General features: G+C 40.6%; 1 protein-coding gene across 1 annotated transcript in view; it reads left to right on the plus strand.

Annotated features, from left to right (window-relative positions):
- The window catches only part of si:ch73-63e15.2 (protein strawberry notch homolog 2), a 51,868-nt gene that overhangs the window by 2,083 nt on the left and 31,485 nt on the right, over positions 1 to 18,300 (plus strand). Inside the window, exons 2-4 of the mRNA XM_058072773.1 lie at positions 10,979 to 11,212; positions 11,290 to 11,378; positions 16,398 to 16,527. Of these exons, the coding sequence (XP_057928756.1) occupies positions 11,105 to 11,212; positions 11,290 to 11,378; positions 16,398 to 16,527 (327 nt within the window). The 5' untranslated portion in view covers positions 10,979 to 11,104. The remainder of the gene's footprint in view (positions 1 to 10,978; positions 11,213 to 11,289; positions 11,379 to 16,397; positions 16,528 to 18,300) is intronic.

Here is an 18,300-nt window from a genome sequence, read left to right on the forward strand (position 1 = left end):
CTGCTGCGGAAAGTTTGTTTTTGATTCAAACTAAATTTCAAGACTGGACAATCGAAAAACTCGCAATACGGAGTTATTCCAACAAGTGAAAGAAAAACTCGAGGAAGTCGATATCACGTGATGTTGCTATTTACGCTTTACTGCGCATGCCCCATTGACTATTCTGGTTGATTATAGCGGCGCATGGAGACACGCGATTGGAATATTCCTTTCCATGTATACCATTGCTTTTGGAAATGTCATTCGGAAAGAGAAAAACGCCTCATGTAAACGTGGCTACTGAGCCTATCAATTGGATTGACTTGAAATTTATCAAAGACCCAATTGTAACTTGAGGGTGTATGGCCAAATCGCCACAAAAATTGGTACACGATTGAAAAAACGTAGCCACCATCAACCAAAACATCTTTGCAGGAGCATGGACAGGCCTTAGCGACTTGTCTATAAGTCACTGACCATTTGTGTAATTATTATAAAATTTAGGATATCAGTATTACATGTGTACGACCATGTGTTCCAAACTAGTCAGTAGAGGACATCACAAATGTCAATTAGAATGTAAACATTTAGAATGTGACCAAGTGGAAACAAACAGATTAAATGTATTAGAGCCTAGGCTTCCACTTCAGCACTTAAGAATCACAATCGTAACCAAAAACAATAAAAAAATAGAACCTGTCTCTATTAAGAATAAATGAGTGTATTTGAGGTGCGCATGCAAGTTGCTCCTATTCGCCTTCTTCATCGTCACTACTTTCCAATCAGTTTGTCTGTGTTCATTCGCTCACACTGTTCATTCTGTTTAAAATATTTCCACACTGGGGCTGTGGCATTTGCCTTAGAAACCATCACTTGTGTGCCTTCATTCATATTCAAGTTAGCTCACAACACAAACATGTGCTAACGCTAATCTGGTGGATTTCTCTGTGTATCAATTCACTAACAGTCCCTCCGCCACCAACTGCCATAAAGAGGCTAAATGGCTGAGAGCAGGATTCCCTTTTACAGTTAATTCCAACAGAAAATCAACACACCCATAAATTTGCAGAGTGACCCCTCTTGTCATCCAGCATGTGTGGTAAGTAGTGAGGAGAGATAGAAAAACAAACATACATGCACATGTAATTTATCGAGGTGGGCAAACTGTTTGACTTAGTTTTTATTTGTCATTTGAGTAATCAGTTTATTGAATATTGTGACAGGCATATTTATGTTGTTTTAAAAAAGACTATTCAACATAAATAATGTTTTCTCTTTTTTCAATAAAGATATTTCAAAATAACACATTTTAAAGCTGTAATTATTATTGTGTTATGTTTTTACTCACATTTGAAAAACCTCTGTCTTGTCGTAATCCTTGGTACAAATTATATTTAGTAAAGGAAGAGGATTGAGAGGAAATGTGTCTTTGTTTTCACTTTTTTATACAATCCCTGATAAGATGAACCGTAGCTCAGTTTTGGCCCATCCATCCGTGCCCGCCTGCTGTTGCCGGCTGTGATTCAGCCTTTATTCTCCAACCTCCCTCCCTCCCTCGTCAATTGTTACCAGTGATAAATCTCATTTATGGCCTTTGAGCTGGTTAGAAGGGAAGAGAAACAAATGTAGAGAGGGTTAAATGGGTGTTGAGAAATCCCATTGGCTGCAAACACCTCTTCCTGTTTTCCTGGAAACTCATAAGTTAGAATGTCATGGATTTGTTTTTTTGTTTTTTTTTTGGGTTAGTGTAGTGTAAAATAATGGACAGTTGTTGATGGATAAGGAGCTGCAAGGTTTTGGGAAGCAAACTGGTTTTTTGTGATTACCCATTTACTGACTGTGTGGTGTCCAGACCTGGAGGCTTTGTGGATATCTCCTTTTGCCACATGAGTTCTTCAGCAGCCAGAGGATATTTCAGACTGGTGTCCGCCATGTATTATCATAGGGTTCTTGGGAAAACATGTCAAAATCCTTCTGGGAAAAGAAAGCAATGACTCATTCAAGGAAGGAAACGCTGGATTAATATTACAGCCATGTTGGTGGATGAGTGTTTGTTCCATTGCCTACGTTTTCAATTGGGGTTGACATGTGGTGTATCAGAGGAACGAAAAACATGAAATTATTTGTACGACTTACTAGAACTTGAGCTTAAAATAGCAAGGTGTTCTATATTACACTTTACAGACTTGTTACTGGAGATTTGACCCCAATTGACCCCTCAATTTCATCATCACGAGAGGTTACTGAACCCTTGGTCTGCCATGCCATGTACTGAATCTAATCTAAAAAGAGATTCCAATTGAATGCTTACAAGTATTAAATTGCACAAAGCATATATTTCATTTCGATTGGTAATTCCCCTCATGGAGGACTGCACTTTATACAATTACCATGTTTGTAATGGTAGAATTTTTAATACAGTTGTAATATAGAATCTCATTAGATGTAGTGTGCAAGTGTAATTATGTGAGCATATACAGTGCCTATGCATTGTCAGGAATGATCACGATTGAGCATACCTCAGTAGCACAGGCAGACATCTGTCTCTGCCACTTATGGTGATGTCTTACCCTGGAGAGTTTCACCCCATCCCCCTACTCCTGTGTATTTTGACACAGAATGACACAGAATGATGAGATTATTTTTTGGTTATTAGTCTTTCCAATGTTGGTGAATTTTATCAAATTTAGACTTTGACATATGTTTCAGCAAGATTAAAAGCGACAAATTAAGAAGCAGCAAGACAAAGCAGCCACCCTGACCTTTTCAGTGATTTCTAAATTTGACAATCTGGCAATGTCTTGAAACTCAAAATTATCAAAAATACGTATCGGAATAATGGTTGTCATTTCAAGGATGTACTATATAATCTATTGTAAAAAAAAAAAAGCATTTACTAGAATGAGAACGACACTTACACTATGCACAATGTCCATTTAAGAAATAAAATGCTTGATTATCTAAATAATTAAAGCAATTGGTCCTTGTTAATTGTGGTTTTGAAATATTAGTGAAATAACTGGTAGACTGTGGATGTGTGGTTAACGCTCAGGACTCACAGCTAGGAGACCTGAGTTTGATTACTGTGTGGGGTTTGCATGTTCTCCCCGTTTGCTTTCATGTTTTCTCCGGGTACTCCGGCTTCCTCCCATAGTCTAAAAACATGCTAGGTTAATTGGTGACTTCAAATTGTCCATACGTATGAATGTGAGTGTGAATGGTTGTTTGTCTATATGTGTCCTGTGATTGGCTGGCGACCAGTCCAGGGTGTACCCCGCCTCTCGCCCAAAGACAGCTGGGATAGGCTCCAGCATGCCTGCGACCCTCGTGAGGAAATGAAATGAATGAATGAAAGAATGAATGGTATTTATTGAACTGAACTGGGACATGAAGTAGCAAAATGTGTCACTTGACATCCATCGTAGTTTATTTTACATTGTAATCAGGGGTGTCACAAGATCTTGTCAATTAAATTAGTAGATTGACATATATTGGCAGATATTTTTTTCATATTATTTTTTCATATTATTTTCTTAAATTTTCTTCTCGTTTTCACAGACCCAGTCTCGTGTATTGTACACCGTAGTTGGAACGTAAACCTAGACATGTCATGCATTCCATAGCAGAGAATATGACTCTGCTCTGCTGCACTATCGGAGTTACAAATGAGGTTCTGAGTAACCACAGCTGAGAGGTGGTGGGTAGAGACAAGTATGGAATCCGCTGTCTACGGTCAGCAGCGGACCCAATGAAGATGTCACGCTGGATAAGGAGCATTAGTGATCATAACTAAAACCACCGTGAAATGTTTTATGCTTTTGGCGCATGTGTTTTAAACTCTTGGTTGTTTTTGTAAAGGCTCTTCTGAAGATGAGAGTGCAAATTATCCATGGCTACAAGTGCTATATAGTGTATGACTTGTAAAATATAAATGCTTGTCCCTACCAAATTGAATGAAATGAAACAATCAACACAATATATATTGTATCAACGGGAGTGATAAAGAAATAGCCCAGTTAAGACTCAAAATGGAGATGCACAAGAGCACTGGTTGCAGTCTGTTTGGACAGCTATCTAGCAGCATAAATCAGCAAGCATCTTGAGTGGTTCAACCTACCCTTACCTGTCATTCATATGCTAAAGAAAACAAAATAGCTTCTTATGTATAGAAAAAGAGACTGTGTTTGGTCTGTTGGAAATGGAAATGCATCTTACTTGACGCATTCCAGGCTAACCATATTTCCATAATGTTTGTCACACCTAATATTTTATAGCAATGCTCACATGACACTTATTGGTCAGTGAGTGAGTGAATGAATGCTTGCTTTTAGCTGTGATGCAATTACTCTAGAGGGAAAATGAAGGCCCACACAGGCCAGGCTATCTCTGCATACCTGTAATTTTGCTCACTTTTGATGCATGTCATCTCTGCACTTTCATTCTATTTACATACAGCCCTGGTGTGTGTGTTTTGCAGCCAATGTGGTAGAACACCATCTGTTCGGGAAAGGAGGGCAATTTTACATTTCTGCATGGAAATAAAAATAATCTGTTCCTGAATCCAATTGTCACTATCATAAAACCTCCAATAACTGCACAAACAATTTACGAGAGTGCATATTCGCGGTGTACATTCAGTTGCTTTTCTTCATTTATGTATTGATGTCAGCTTATTGTCACTGTTTGTTCTGGGTAGCCAGGACCGAGACATGTTAATTGCTTTCCTACAGCACAATAACTTACATTTCTGGTTTTATGGTTATCATCATACTTTATTTCTCCCACTTTTCCATCACACAGACCATTCTGTCAGTTTACTGTCAAAAAATATCAACCCTATGAACTTGGGATGCCATAAGCGAGATTAAAATGTGATTTCTCATTTGGAAAATGCTGTCTCACAAGAACAGGGGCAGCCTGAAGCCAATCAGATTGTCAACTATGGCATTACTACCATGAATTAAAATACAGTAACATGAAGGTGGCAGTGTGCAAGAAAGGAACCGAACATTAAGTGCTTTATCTTGCAATCCTACCTACTATTTTGCGCCAGTGAGTGATATGTTTCTGTTTTGTCTATTGAAGTTGTACAGCTGTTGCCATGTTTATCGTTCAAGAAGAAGCAATGGCAATTTTACATTACATCAGAGTTATTTAAGATTAGTCAGATCAGCTCACGTAGATGCTCCTGAGATGCTTCTTAGTGGATTTAATCTAGCAAGTTGAGACTTAAAAAGTTGCACAATGTGTCTTCATGGCAGTTTACAAGAATAGACAGAAACATCTAACAATGTATCAGTCTTGCACAGAGAAATGACATGACATACTGTACATGTCGAAGCTCACTCTACTGTTGTATGTTTTGTATGGAGTAAGATAACAAGCTACTTTAGATGATGTAAGTAATGGTGCTATTACTTAGCTGGTAACCAGACAACACAACTAGGCAGAGCTGTGTTGCAAATATGGAACAAAACAGGGCTAATTGGATGCTTCTCGCGTTTGATCCAGTGAGCCTTTCACCTTGCATGTTCTGAGTGTTGGTAGAAGACAAAAATAAGACAGATTCCCACTTACAGCGTGTCCTTACTTTATTAAACTATGACTTGCTTATCTTGCTTTTTCATATTGTTTTTGGGTTGGTTGCCATGCCTAAGACCTTTTCACTGTTATGCTCTGTACTGTTTTTATTTACCACAATAAACCCGCTCATCACAATAGGTCAATTAAGAGCCCTCTTCAGGGATAAATCGCTACAATATCTCACTCCTTCCTGTGTGTTTGTGGACGCCCTCATATTAATCACCGTGGCAAAACAGTGCTGAAGAGCCACTTGGAGTAATTGATGAGAATCTAATCAGGATAAATTGTAGCGGCTAAATAAATGGCCCATGCTCAATTATTCATTGTGTTCTCGTGTGATGTCCCTGTCTGTGGCCAATATCACTTTTAAACGCCGATTTGTTTCTATTTCAGACAACAGATCAGTTCATTATCCAAGTAGGACTCATGGCTCAGCACATGTGTGTGTGTTTAGCACTGAAGCAATAGATGCCTTTTGTGTCGATAAAAGGTGCTGATGAATAATGTAGGCTGTTTTTGCATGACGGAGCCCAGTGTTTTCCTGGGAAGTAACTCGCTCCTTTTATGAATATTTCATCACAGTAGCTAATGAATCCAGGCAGCCTGTCCAGGCAATCATAACCAACTAACAGCCCCCTTGCTGCTCTGCAGGAAGACGGCTGCGCCCTGATAATTTCTGACATAATTACAGGTGATGCTGATGGACATGCATGTTAGTGATGAATGGCTGGTGTGTGTGGGATTAGCTTTCTTAATCAGTGACGAAAGAAGCAGGACAGTTGTCATTGACAGTGGGGCTTTGCTATATTGGTCATTTGCATATGTCTATGGTTACTTAACAGGTTTTACTGACCGAAAGATAGCTATATTATTGGGGAGTAGTGGAGGCCCAAGCCAGTTAATTAATGTTTTCTTAGGGGAGGTTCAAGGTACCACATTTAGAAAAAAACCCTGGTCTTGCGAAAGAAAACCAGAAGCCCCACAGCAAGGCTGTCTGCACTGTCCCACTTATTTTTAGGGGGTCATATTGTCATTGCACTTTGTCTCCCTGGATTACACAAGAACCACTGGAATAGTTATCATGCAACTCAGCTGAGTGTGTGAAATAAGGACAAGAGAGGAAGCAATTACTTTTTGAAAGCGGTTTGGGTATTTTGTCTCACTTTTCCATTATTGAAATGAAAGCATTTGCAGCATTTTCGTTAGTTAGTTAGTTAGTTAATGGTTGTTGTCAAAGCTGTCAGCTTTGAGCACCCCTTTGCTACGCCGAGATCCCCTCGGAGATACGAAGGAGGAGAGCCTGTATAGTGGGAGTGACCAGCAAAAAAGACGATATATATTACTGTCGTCATGGGGAACGTGAGATTCAAGCGCTAATGCCGATAACTTGGCTGCAGATAGACTACCGACAGGGCAGCATGATTGCAATGAAGATTGAATTATATTGAAGTTCTTCAATACTTATTTAAAAAGTGAATATCCCATTTTACTTCAGTGGCTTTTTTTCCTCTAACATTCTTTACATTTTAATAAGACTTTGCACACATATTTGGCTTTGACATTTGTCTAACCTCAGTTTGTGGAAATAATATTGTTATATACTGTATATTGATATTTAACCTCAATATGGATATGATTTTTGGTACATATTGCCCAGCCCTAAGCACTGTCAGCCAGCGGCAGATGTTGGAACTGAATTTGATAATTATGCTTTTGTTCAGTGAATAGGCTAACCAAGCCTGATGTTGATTTTACAATGCTACAGTAAGATTAGCGATGTAGCTTACAAAGCTATGTTTGTGTTGGAAATGTCTAAGTCCTCCTGTCCCAGCTGAATGTTATGGTGTTTTGTGTGATATACAGTCATCCCTCTCTTTAGAATAAAGAAATTGGAGGCTAATTCCCTAGCTTGCTAATGTTTAATGCCATGGCCACCTGTTGTGTCCCTGCAGTGATCCTGTAGCCTGTGTATTACAGTTGAGCAAAGTGTTGTAAACAAATAATAATCGGAGTGAAAAGGTCATTATAAAGGTGTTATTTCATCTAATGATAAAAATTGTATTCACAACTACAAAAATATTCTATTTATTAATATTCACTCTTGCTTAACAGAAATTTGCTTTACCTATTAACCACGATAAATGAGGGACAGCTGCAAGGCATTCAAGTTTAGAGTTACTGTGTATATTTAAGAAGTGAATAAAGTGCAAAATAGCGCTTCTTGGAGCCAGTCTCACACACACACACACACACACACACACACACACACACGAGCGGTTGGTGTAACTCCTCGTGAGTTTTAAGTATGATTTAGCAGCTTAAGGAAGTCACACTTCCCTGGATGATGGCCATGTGTTGTGGCAGCCATTGATACTCACTAAGACCACCAGCATAGAGTCACAGAGCACATTTACTGTACTTACCAAGTACCCTTTGGATGGTGTAAAGCTAACAATAATCGTCTTTTAAAGTGGCAAATGTGACTTCTGTCATCTTACACAAAACATACTTAATGTGGCTGGGACTAATCTCAGCAGTGGTGTGTTTTGGCATATCTTTGTTTATGATTTCTTGCAAAGCTTTTACAATTGCATTATCAGCCTCATCTGCCTAAAGGGAGCCACCGGGAGCTTCAGGCCACCCAAAGAGAGTGAGAGAGACTTGGGTGGGGGTTTTATACCACCTACTCTGGTAATAAACAGATTTAAAAGATAACACATGTAAAAGGCTTCTTTCTTCCGATTTTAAGATGAATTAAGTGGCCGCTACATTTTGGTGAATGAGCTCCTTGTATCCCATGTGGTGCATTGGACATTTTTTATTTGTTTTTATGTGATTTTATTTCTGTATGCCTACATCCATAAATCCAGCACACTTCCCCCTACAGATAACAGAATTTACTACCTCCCACTTGTGGGGGGAGGCCCTACTGGACAGGAATATCTTTAAAATGATCAGTATTGATTATTCTCACTGGAGCGTGATGAGCTTACAGGATGAGGGCCTTAGACCTAAGTCTTAGACCTAGTTGCTGGTTCAAATGCATTAAAAGCCACCATTCAGTTCGCTGTCTGGATGAGGATTGTTGGAGATGCTAATGTGCTTAAAACACACCACCACAGTGTAGTCCAGTACTGAATTTGTTCAGTGCTCTTATTTGCTTGTCATGTTTCACTGTGACACTGTGATAATTTTTTTTATAGGTCTGTCACTGAGGGTTTTTTGTATGAACGACACAAGTCAGTTTTATTTGCATCTCGGGGACATTTAGTTGTTAAAATTAGCCATAAGATTTTACATTTTAGATTTGTTGTGCCTTAAATTAGCAACAGTACGCAAAAAAAAGACCCATTTGAAAATGCCATTTTCATCCCACATTTATATGAGCATCAACTAATGTGATTCATTTATGCTAAATCAGTTTGGACTACTGTCCTCATGGTTTTCAGTCCAGCAGATGGCACTACTTAATCCCATTCGAAGCATGCAGGAATACAGTGTTTGTCACTTCCTTGCTACTAAGTCAGTGTTGCTATTGATGTTTGAAACCTATGTGTGAGTTATTTTTTTTTTTATTAAAAACAAGATGGTTTATGTAAACATACGAGCCTTTAAAGGGTTAAAATTGCCAAAGTGTAATTAATAATGAGATTGACTCAAAACATCATTACTTTTTGGAAGCTGACAGTCTTCATCATGTCTGAATAATAAAGCATCAAAATCGTGATACATCCCAAGAATATTGTGATGTATGCTAAGGTCCATATCCGCCAACCCTAATTATCACTACAATTGTCATTGTAGTGTGTAATACCAGCCTCATGGTGTTGACCAGTGCACATGTTTATGTGTATTATATATTTCTAATGTACTAGTTCATGAGCCCTGTGACACAAGTGTGTAATATGAGCCTCACAGAGTTGACCAGTGCACATTGTCTCACACCAGGAAATAAACGGGGTCACTGTCTACAAAATGCTCCAAGTCTCCTGTTAATTACCGTCAACAAACACAACACAGAGCCCAGGAATCCAGCACCACAGAGAGCTACAGTATCCTCAGTGGGGGTCTCACCTGCTCTGCTCTGCTCACTCACTCCATACGTGGGCACACGGTGCACAGATTAAGTGACCAGTCAAATCCCTGTCTTTGCGGTGTATCATATTGTGATATTATCATAAATGTGATTAATCGATCATCCCTATGTTGGACCAACACGGTGTGTTAACACAACAAGACATCTGCCATATTGTAGCCTGAGTATGACACCTGTGGAGTGTTGTGTGCACAACACATGTCAGCTATAAAAGATGACTTCAGTATAAACTCATGCAAACCGTGCAGCCGTGTCCATTGCATTCCTCTTCGTCGATACCATTGCTTGTTTATTCAGACTTCCTGGGATCACACGGCCAAGACGATGCCACATGTTGAACACAGAAGTGAGCAAAGTCTCAGTAATTGCTTTTACACAGAGAATGAGTAGGATTAAACAAGCGTTGCTTCTACTTACTCCGATGTTGAATTGTGTACCTGTAAACATGCATCTGGTTATTAATTGAAATGCACGAGGATATCCAGAAGATGCCCGATGGACTACAGTCTGGCCGTAAAATGTGCTTTTCAAGTATGCTTTGGTAATTTGAAGGTGCAATTATTATTTTTTTACATTTTTTACATTTCCTTTTTGTAGTATCTGTTTTTTTGGGCTTATGCAAACAATACACTCCTGAAAACAAAATGGCTTCTTTGTGTGTGTGTGTGTGTGTGTGTGTGTATTCTTGTGTGTGTGTCTGTGTGAGCGGTGAACATTTTGGGTCCCTCTCATGCACACACCAAGACAGACAAAGCCCCTCTTATTTTGAGCCTCGTGAACTCTATTAGGGTTTATTACCTCAGCTTTGTCCCCAGTGAACACGCCTGGCATTTGTCCCGTATTGGTGGCTGCAAGAGTGAAGTAAGGTAGCCCGGGGTGGGGGTAAGGAACTACACACCAGATTCGTTTGAGGCAAGGAGAGTGTTGCAAAACGATACGCATTGCGAGAGTGTGGTGAGATTGGATTGATTCAGCTGTCAAACGGGGTGATATTTGTGGGATGTTAGCTGAGCTTTCAGTGTGGAACATCAAAAGAGGGAGTCAGATATGCTTTAAGGTAATTTCAAGAGGCTGCTCTTAACATATTTAGACGGCTTCAACTTTATACACACACACTGCATTTTTCTCTTGAGTGCAATAGAATGAAAAGGCATCAGTGTGAAAACAAGAACCAGGAAACATCAAAGTGAAAACTAACAATCTATCCACAGTAAATTATAGGTGGGGCCAGAGTATACAAATGTAGGCCTGCATATATTGACGTCATTAACACGGTTTCTGTATCTCCCCCCTTCCCCCAATCCTCGCTGTCTCTTACAGGTCATGGAGAGGATTTGTCCGTGCTAGAAGTATAATATCAGACACAGCCAGCATCACAGGGGTGGCAGTTTGGGCTGTAGCATATGTCATCGACTGTAGTGTGGTCATGTGTGACACTGTAGTCTGATGCCCACCCTCCCCTCAGCGCTGGCCATGGACGGGGAGAACTACCTGCATCCAGAAGGCCCTCAGCTGGACAGCAACTTGTTCTCTGTCGCCTCCCCTAACATGGAGGTACGCAGAAGGCACCTTGTTCACTTCATCATCTTCTGGTTCCTGTGCTTTACTGATTATCACGTTTTGTGTTTTAGAGTTCGCTATTTGGCTCCTCTGGATCCTGGAGGTCCTTCTCTCAGCAGGCGGGATACGGCATTCACTGCCCTATGCAATCTGGAAACCAGTAAGTTGCTTTGTTACATCAAGCAATGACATTTTTGGTTTTAACTAAAGTTTTCTATATGTGACATGGTCAACATAGCCAAAGCCATCATATCCAATTGAAAAACAACTATGGTATACTTTTTTTAGGGAATAGTTGGACAAGGAGGGCTGCTATGCCTTTTTAGCCCTTGCAGTGTTGCTATATATATTCATTTTCTACCGCTTATCCTCACAAGGATCGCGGGGGTGCTGGAGCCTATCCCAGCTGTCTTCGGGCGAGAGGCGGGGTACACCCTGGACTGGTCGCCAGCCAATCACAGGGCACATATAGACAAACAACCATTCATACTCACATTCATACCTATGGACAATTTGTAGTCACCAATTAACCTAGCATGTTTTTGGAATGTGGGAGGAAACCGGAGTACCCGGAGAAAACCCCTGCATGCATGGGAGAAACCCACACAGAGATGTCCTACCTAACCCAAAACCTCCCAATCTCCTGACTATGTGAACAATATGCTAACCACTCCACACAGAGATGGCAGAGGGTGGAATAGAACTCTCGTCTCCTAGTTGTGAGGCCTGCTTGCTAACCACTTTGACCGCCGTGCAGCCCACTCTAGTAGCTATTATGTAAGGTATTATTTGACCCATTTCACATTCTCGATTAGTGGGTTAAAAATCAAACACTTAGTGTACCCTGCCTCTTGCCCGAAGACAGCTGTGATGGGCTCTGGCATGTCCGCGACCATTGTGAGGATTAGTGGTACAGAAAATGGATGGTAAATTCTGCTACACAGTGATGGGAAGAATCAAAAAGCAATGTCGTTGTGATCGCTTTGCTGTCACAAGCCAGTTTCTGACACCTCCTGCTTGAAAACCCAGAAATCACAAGGATCAAGAGGCCCCACCATCAAGGGAGCTTGTGCCCTTCTGATCAGTTTTTTTCCACCCTTGAATGTCAGCCACATTTTGAAATGTAAATACAGGAGACCCTCGTTCTTCTCCTTTGTTGTTGGTTGTCAATCTAGGGCCCTATAAATTCCGTTTTATTTTTTCCCAAATTCCGTTTTTTCCGTTTTAATTTTTTGGAATTCCATTTTTGTTTTACCTTTTACTCATTTTACCACAAAAGAGTGCGTTTTAATAATGTTTATGAATAAAATGCACACTAATTAATTAGAAATGAACTTACATTCATTGGGGCGACACAATATTGCACTTTTCCTCAATACTTTACTACTGCATCATGTAACACAACATAGCACTAGGTACTTCAAATAAAAAATGTTTGAAGTGAAAACAAAAGACATATTAAAAAAGTGCTCAACCAGCCTTTTCTCTTCAAGCGAAAATATACTTGACAGTGTATATCAGTACATCAGTGTACATCAGTGGTCTCATCCACAACAACGGAGAATTTTTCCCCCGGATCTTCTGGAGCACAGAGGAGATGTGTTGCTCAAACACTCGGGGGAGGTGAAGTTGTCGGAGGCTGCTGGCATTTTCAGGGAGCGCTCCTCCCTGTTTGCAGTGCTTCACGAGAAAAGGACGTATTTTTCCCGACTTCTCCAAGGGCATGTCGGCCTCAGCACACATGCTCACAAAATCCTCGACGAAGTCTTTTCTTAAGTCCGCTGACTTGAACGAGGCAGTAACGCGAGGCAGTAACGCATGTCTGTCGGGGCTGCCTGCTAGCGTTAGCGCTATGCGTTTCTTTTTTTTTTTTAGATGACTTTTGGATAACAAGTGGTCATCACATGTGTTTTTTCGCTTCCAGTCAACTGAGTGTTGACAGAAAGTACAAAATAACATGTCACCAGATACATAGAAGTCACCTGGGTACTGCTCGGCTCTGTATTTCGGCGTTAGCGTGGTATTGCGCAACTTCTTCGCAGACGGGGGGAGTGCCATGTTTGAAAAAGGGCGGTAGGCAGGTATTGTGTCACATTGATTACCGACCTCCGGGAACGATTCCCCAGGTTTATGTTCCTCTTTCTCATGAAAACAGCATTTCCGCGATATTCCGCATTCAAAATAATTTCCGTTTTTATTGTCCAATTCCGCGATTCCGTCCGTGATTCCGCGAACGCGGAAATTATAGGGCCCTATCAATCTGTTCTGTTTGGAGTGATGCGTTCAATGCAGTGTGGTTTTCAGTTCCCCCAATACTAGTTTGGAAAACAGAATGCTCCAAAGCCCAGCCGCAATTGTGTCCGAAAAGCAGCATTTGTGTTGAACTTTATTTGGTTTAAGAATATACTTTCTATACAATTTATGAACACGAAACATGGCAGAAAACTGCTACCATGTCAGTCAGTGACTTGAACAGGGTTTGCACAGCTCTGCACATTTTCCCTTAGCAACATTGGTTTTAACATTCTGTTTTATTGGCGGACTGCTTAAAATGCTCAAAACATGAAATGCATATAGTATAACACACATTCTTTCTGTTGGTGTTTAGCACAAATTACAATTTTAAATTGTAATCTAAAACTGCAGGGGGAGCTCAGGAGCCAAGGTAAAAAAAACCTTTAAACATATTTGCTTTAATCTTGCACTCTCTTTAGCCTTTATGACCTCATAGCTAAATGAGAGGTGACTCTCAAAGGGACATATGCGCAAGCACAAGAGAGGTTGTGTAAGTTGCGGTAATACCCTCCGCATCACAACACTACTCATAATGTGAAAGCAGTTTGTCAGGTCAGGATGATGATGTCATCATTTAGACATAGTTTTACTATGGTTCTACCTTAGCTCAAGAGAGCTCAATGCATGCAGTAAAAACTATGCAAAAGAGGTTTGCCAACAAAATATCCTTTTGTAACATGCTGTTATTGATGTGAACTAAGGTATGCTATACACCACTTAACCTGCCTTCTCACTCATTGACACTGCCTGCAGCCAGACTCTATGGATGATTGCAACCTGTTGATAGCACCAATGTTTCAAATTTCATAATTGCACTGGCTGGAAGGAAGTTGAATGACGGTTGTAGAGTAAATTAGCAGTTTAATATCGGGGCTATTACTTTGTGTTGTGTCGAGTCATTCAGGCTTCAAGACAACTGCTTCTCACAACTTTATTGAGCAAATGTAAAGTTGCAGTATGGAGCTTCAGGGCTCCTCTTGGAGTTGTGTAACCCACATTTACACCAGTATGATATAAACTATACAAATTGACAGTGATAACCTTGTGTTAGTTCATGTCTACTAGATGTAGAGTGCATCCTACACAGTAGAATGCCCGAAGAGTCCCCAGTTTGGAGTCCAATATAACCTTCCAGGAATAGTAATCCTCAGTATTCATCATTGTCATCATCTTTTCTGACGTGTTAGCAAATCCTGAGTGACTTCAGCCCAGTGAGCAGCCAATGTTTTGAGCTGTATTGGTACTGTCCTTGCAGAGAGGCATGCTTTCATTTTCTGAATACGTTTCTGTTTATTTTTTCATTTGGGGAACAGATACTCATTAATTACAGTTTTATTTTACTGCGCTGTAACTTACTTCAGACTCAACTCAAAACTCCCTCACCGTTTTTCTCTCCAGTACACTAGCCTACCCCCCTTCCCTTGCTCATCCAATCAACAGTCAGAACGCAGTCTAGATGCACTCACGGACTTGTGGTGAGTCGGATATTTCATATTTTTTGGAAAATGCACATTTCCTCAACTTCAGTGAAAGTCACAGTGCTTGGAGGAGGAGGCTAAAGACTCACAAATGGCTCTGGAGCCGAGGGTTGCCGACCCCTGCACAATGTTCAAGCTTTTCTTTCTTTGTAATGCCACCACAGAGGGGAGGAACAAGTGATAGCAAAGATGACAGTGTGATGATAGCCATAGACCAGGAAATGAGACAGGGATATGTATGGCTGCTAAATACAGTATGAGCAATACAATCAGTAATCAGTGAATTTCAAATACACCTATTACACATGGCACAACAGATGAATTGAAATGTTACTTAAACTTCACTTGTACAGTAAAAAAACATTTACAATCTCTCCAATCTGAGCCTGAAACAAATTCAGTTTCCTGTACAGTGTCACTGAGTGAATTTTGTTGGACTTTGGCAGTGTCATTGTAGTTACTCAACACTAACAAAACCAGTTTAACATGTCTGATGATCATTTTAATGTGGAACAAAGTTTGTGCAAGCTTTGCACAGACTGGTAATGCCCACCAGGAGTTCACCAATGGACGGCTTAGGTAGGCAGTTGTGAAGTGATGATGAAGAGGAGCACCTGATCTGCGTGCGACTACAGAGTGTGAGCGATGCGACTAAAATTGTAAATCTATCATTTGCTATTGGGGAGAAGCTCAGGCTAACTTGCCAGGACCTCTGCTGCGCTTATATCACTGTCATATTGGGTGTCATGTGATGGCTTAAGGGCAAAGAAGGGGATTTCCAGTGTGGGAAAAATGTTTCCATTTGTTTTATTGCAAAATCACACAACGACATTTGCTGGAATCTGTCCCAGCATCATCACAAAATGTTTTTTTTATCAATTGATATTTTCACCAATAGCTTTTGACTGTTTTTATATACTTACATACACTGGTTTCTACTGTACTGTTATGTTAAACATACCAAGATCTCTGACCCGTGCTTGAGGACACAGGAGACAAATCCTGCAAATAGATCTGACCTCGACGCAGTTCCTTCTGAGCCTAAGCCATGGCACGTGATTGGTAGAGATGCAAAGTGGGAATGCACTTTGTTCAGTTCCTCCTGAACAAAAAAAATGTTTGGTCCTGGGTGTGTTCATTCACCTTCTTTCAGTTCTTTTCGTAATGGCATAATGAGCTGCACTCACGCAAGGAACAATTGTCTTTGGTTTGGTCCATGAGGTCTTAAGAGCGGTGGCTAATCTGGTTAAAAGGAGAATGGTGGTAGTGGCGGTGAATGATGGTCTTTGCCTTAAAACAGGTACATTTTTTTTCTCAAGTTGTTGCACAGCTGCAGTTGGATGTAGCCCTGGGATAAAGATTGACAACAATTATTAGAGAAGTAACCCTTGACTCTCTCCTTTTAGGCAATACCACTTGAACAGCAGCAGCACTACCACCGCCACTACGCCGGATGTGCAGATTGACATGTACTCTGCATTCTCCGACATGGATTTCTCCTGCCTCAATCTCCCCAGGAATGGTGACTTCTCCCAGGTTGGTCAATAATACTTCCAAGTTTTTTTCCTCGCTTATCAGATGGAGTGGTCTTGGCCTTTCATCCAGGCCTTTTCTTCCTGTGTGTAGTCACCTTGCCTAATGTACCATAGAGCCAACTGATTAAAGCCTTGTGTTGTCTAGACAACTATCGTACTGCCTACCCATTCATGTCCACGCATGTCATCACTGGGACGCTGTAATTTAACATCCTTCTTGACTCCGGGACCCCCAGAGGTCATGTTCTGTATGAACCAGTACTATGAGGTTTTTTTTAACCTTCTGGCTGAGGATGACAATTATCCTTCCTTTGGCTATTCTATTGGTTGTATTCCTTTGATTGAGGGCCATTATTGGAACACAACAGAAGAACCGTCTGGCTGGTCTCTTCATGAATTGCCTGTCTGAGCAAGTCATTTACAAGGTTTTTCCCCCCCACAGTCTTCTCAAGTCTATACAATATAACCAAGAAGAATGTTAGAGGTCACATATTATTGTATTTTTCAATGCTTTGAAATAACTCTCAGAGGTCCTACAACAGTGTATTGGAGTGTGTTTGCCAAAATGCGGGAATTTACTTGATGATTTCCTTTATGCTGGAATTTACAGTTTAGAAGTGCTTTTCATAAGCTATAATGGGAACATGCCATTTTTCATTTTCATGCATGTGGCTCCCAAGAACTGCTATTGTGCTATTCATCAGCTTTTTACATTATAATCTCTGCACTTGTCCAATGTAATGGAGGCCATCAAGTACAACAGTGTACATTTTAACTGCAATAGCATGCTGGGTAAGCCTATTCCCTGAAGGGAAACTTCTCGGTCCCAGTTTTTGTTTCTTTTTTTACACTTTGTTACCTTTTTTGGCATCATTAGCATTTTCAAGGGTGAGGTTATCTTACTGTACGGGTTGCTTGGTAAGATGTGGAGACTGGTGCTTTAAGTAAAGTGGAACACTTCATCAACATCTTATTTCACCGATAAACATCAGCTTCTGCCACTAGCTAATGCCGTCTTATTTACTGGAAGACTACTGATGACAGTCAATAAGACAAATTTCTGCTAACGCTGATATATAGTAATGCTCCATCACTTCACATGTCTGATACATTTGTAGGTGGTCACAGGACTTCAATGTGCTCCCTTGCCCCGCCCCCTCACACACAGAGCAGTGTTCTCCCTCAGTTGCACTCTCTCACTCAGTCTGCAGTAGGAAGGCACAATTGAAACGCAATAAGAAACTGCATTTTTTTAAACACTATTGTCAGATATGACTTTGTAAAACAATATAACACTACATTTCAGTGCCACGCTGGCAGGGTCCGTCAAGGAGAACATTCTAGTTTTTACGCAAGTTTTAGAAAGCGCATTGCAGCATTTTAACATCGCGTAAGTAAGTTAGATGTAACATGGGTAGAGTGCAGTTAGCCAGGGTTTCTGCAGAAAAGAACACTACAAATTAATGGCATCATCTAAGTAAATCACAATTCCTTATGTATGTCTTAAACCTCCAAATTTTAAGTTGGTAGTCTTCTACTTCTTTGCGTTGAACCATATTTTGCTCCCTGAAACATGCCACTGTCTGAGCACGGAGCCCAATATCCAGCGTCCAAAGTGAAACTAACTTCACCACGGTACACTGCAGACGTGTCTGCATTGTCTTCTTCATGCAGGTGACGGGAATCAAGTGGCAACCAGCTTTGAGGCGCATTGTCTCACCGACGTGTGTAGCCCTTTGTTCAGATATGATACCGTAACCAGATTGGCACGATC

The sequence above is a fragment of the Doryrhamphus excisus genome, chromosome 5, assembly GCF_030265055.1.
Source record: "Doryrhamphus excisus isolate RoL2022-K1 chromosome 5, RoL_Dexc_1.0, whole genome shotgun sequence".
NCBI lineage: Eukaryota > Metazoa > Chordata > Actinopteri > Syngnathiformes > Syngnathidae > Doryrhamphus > Doryrhamphus excisus.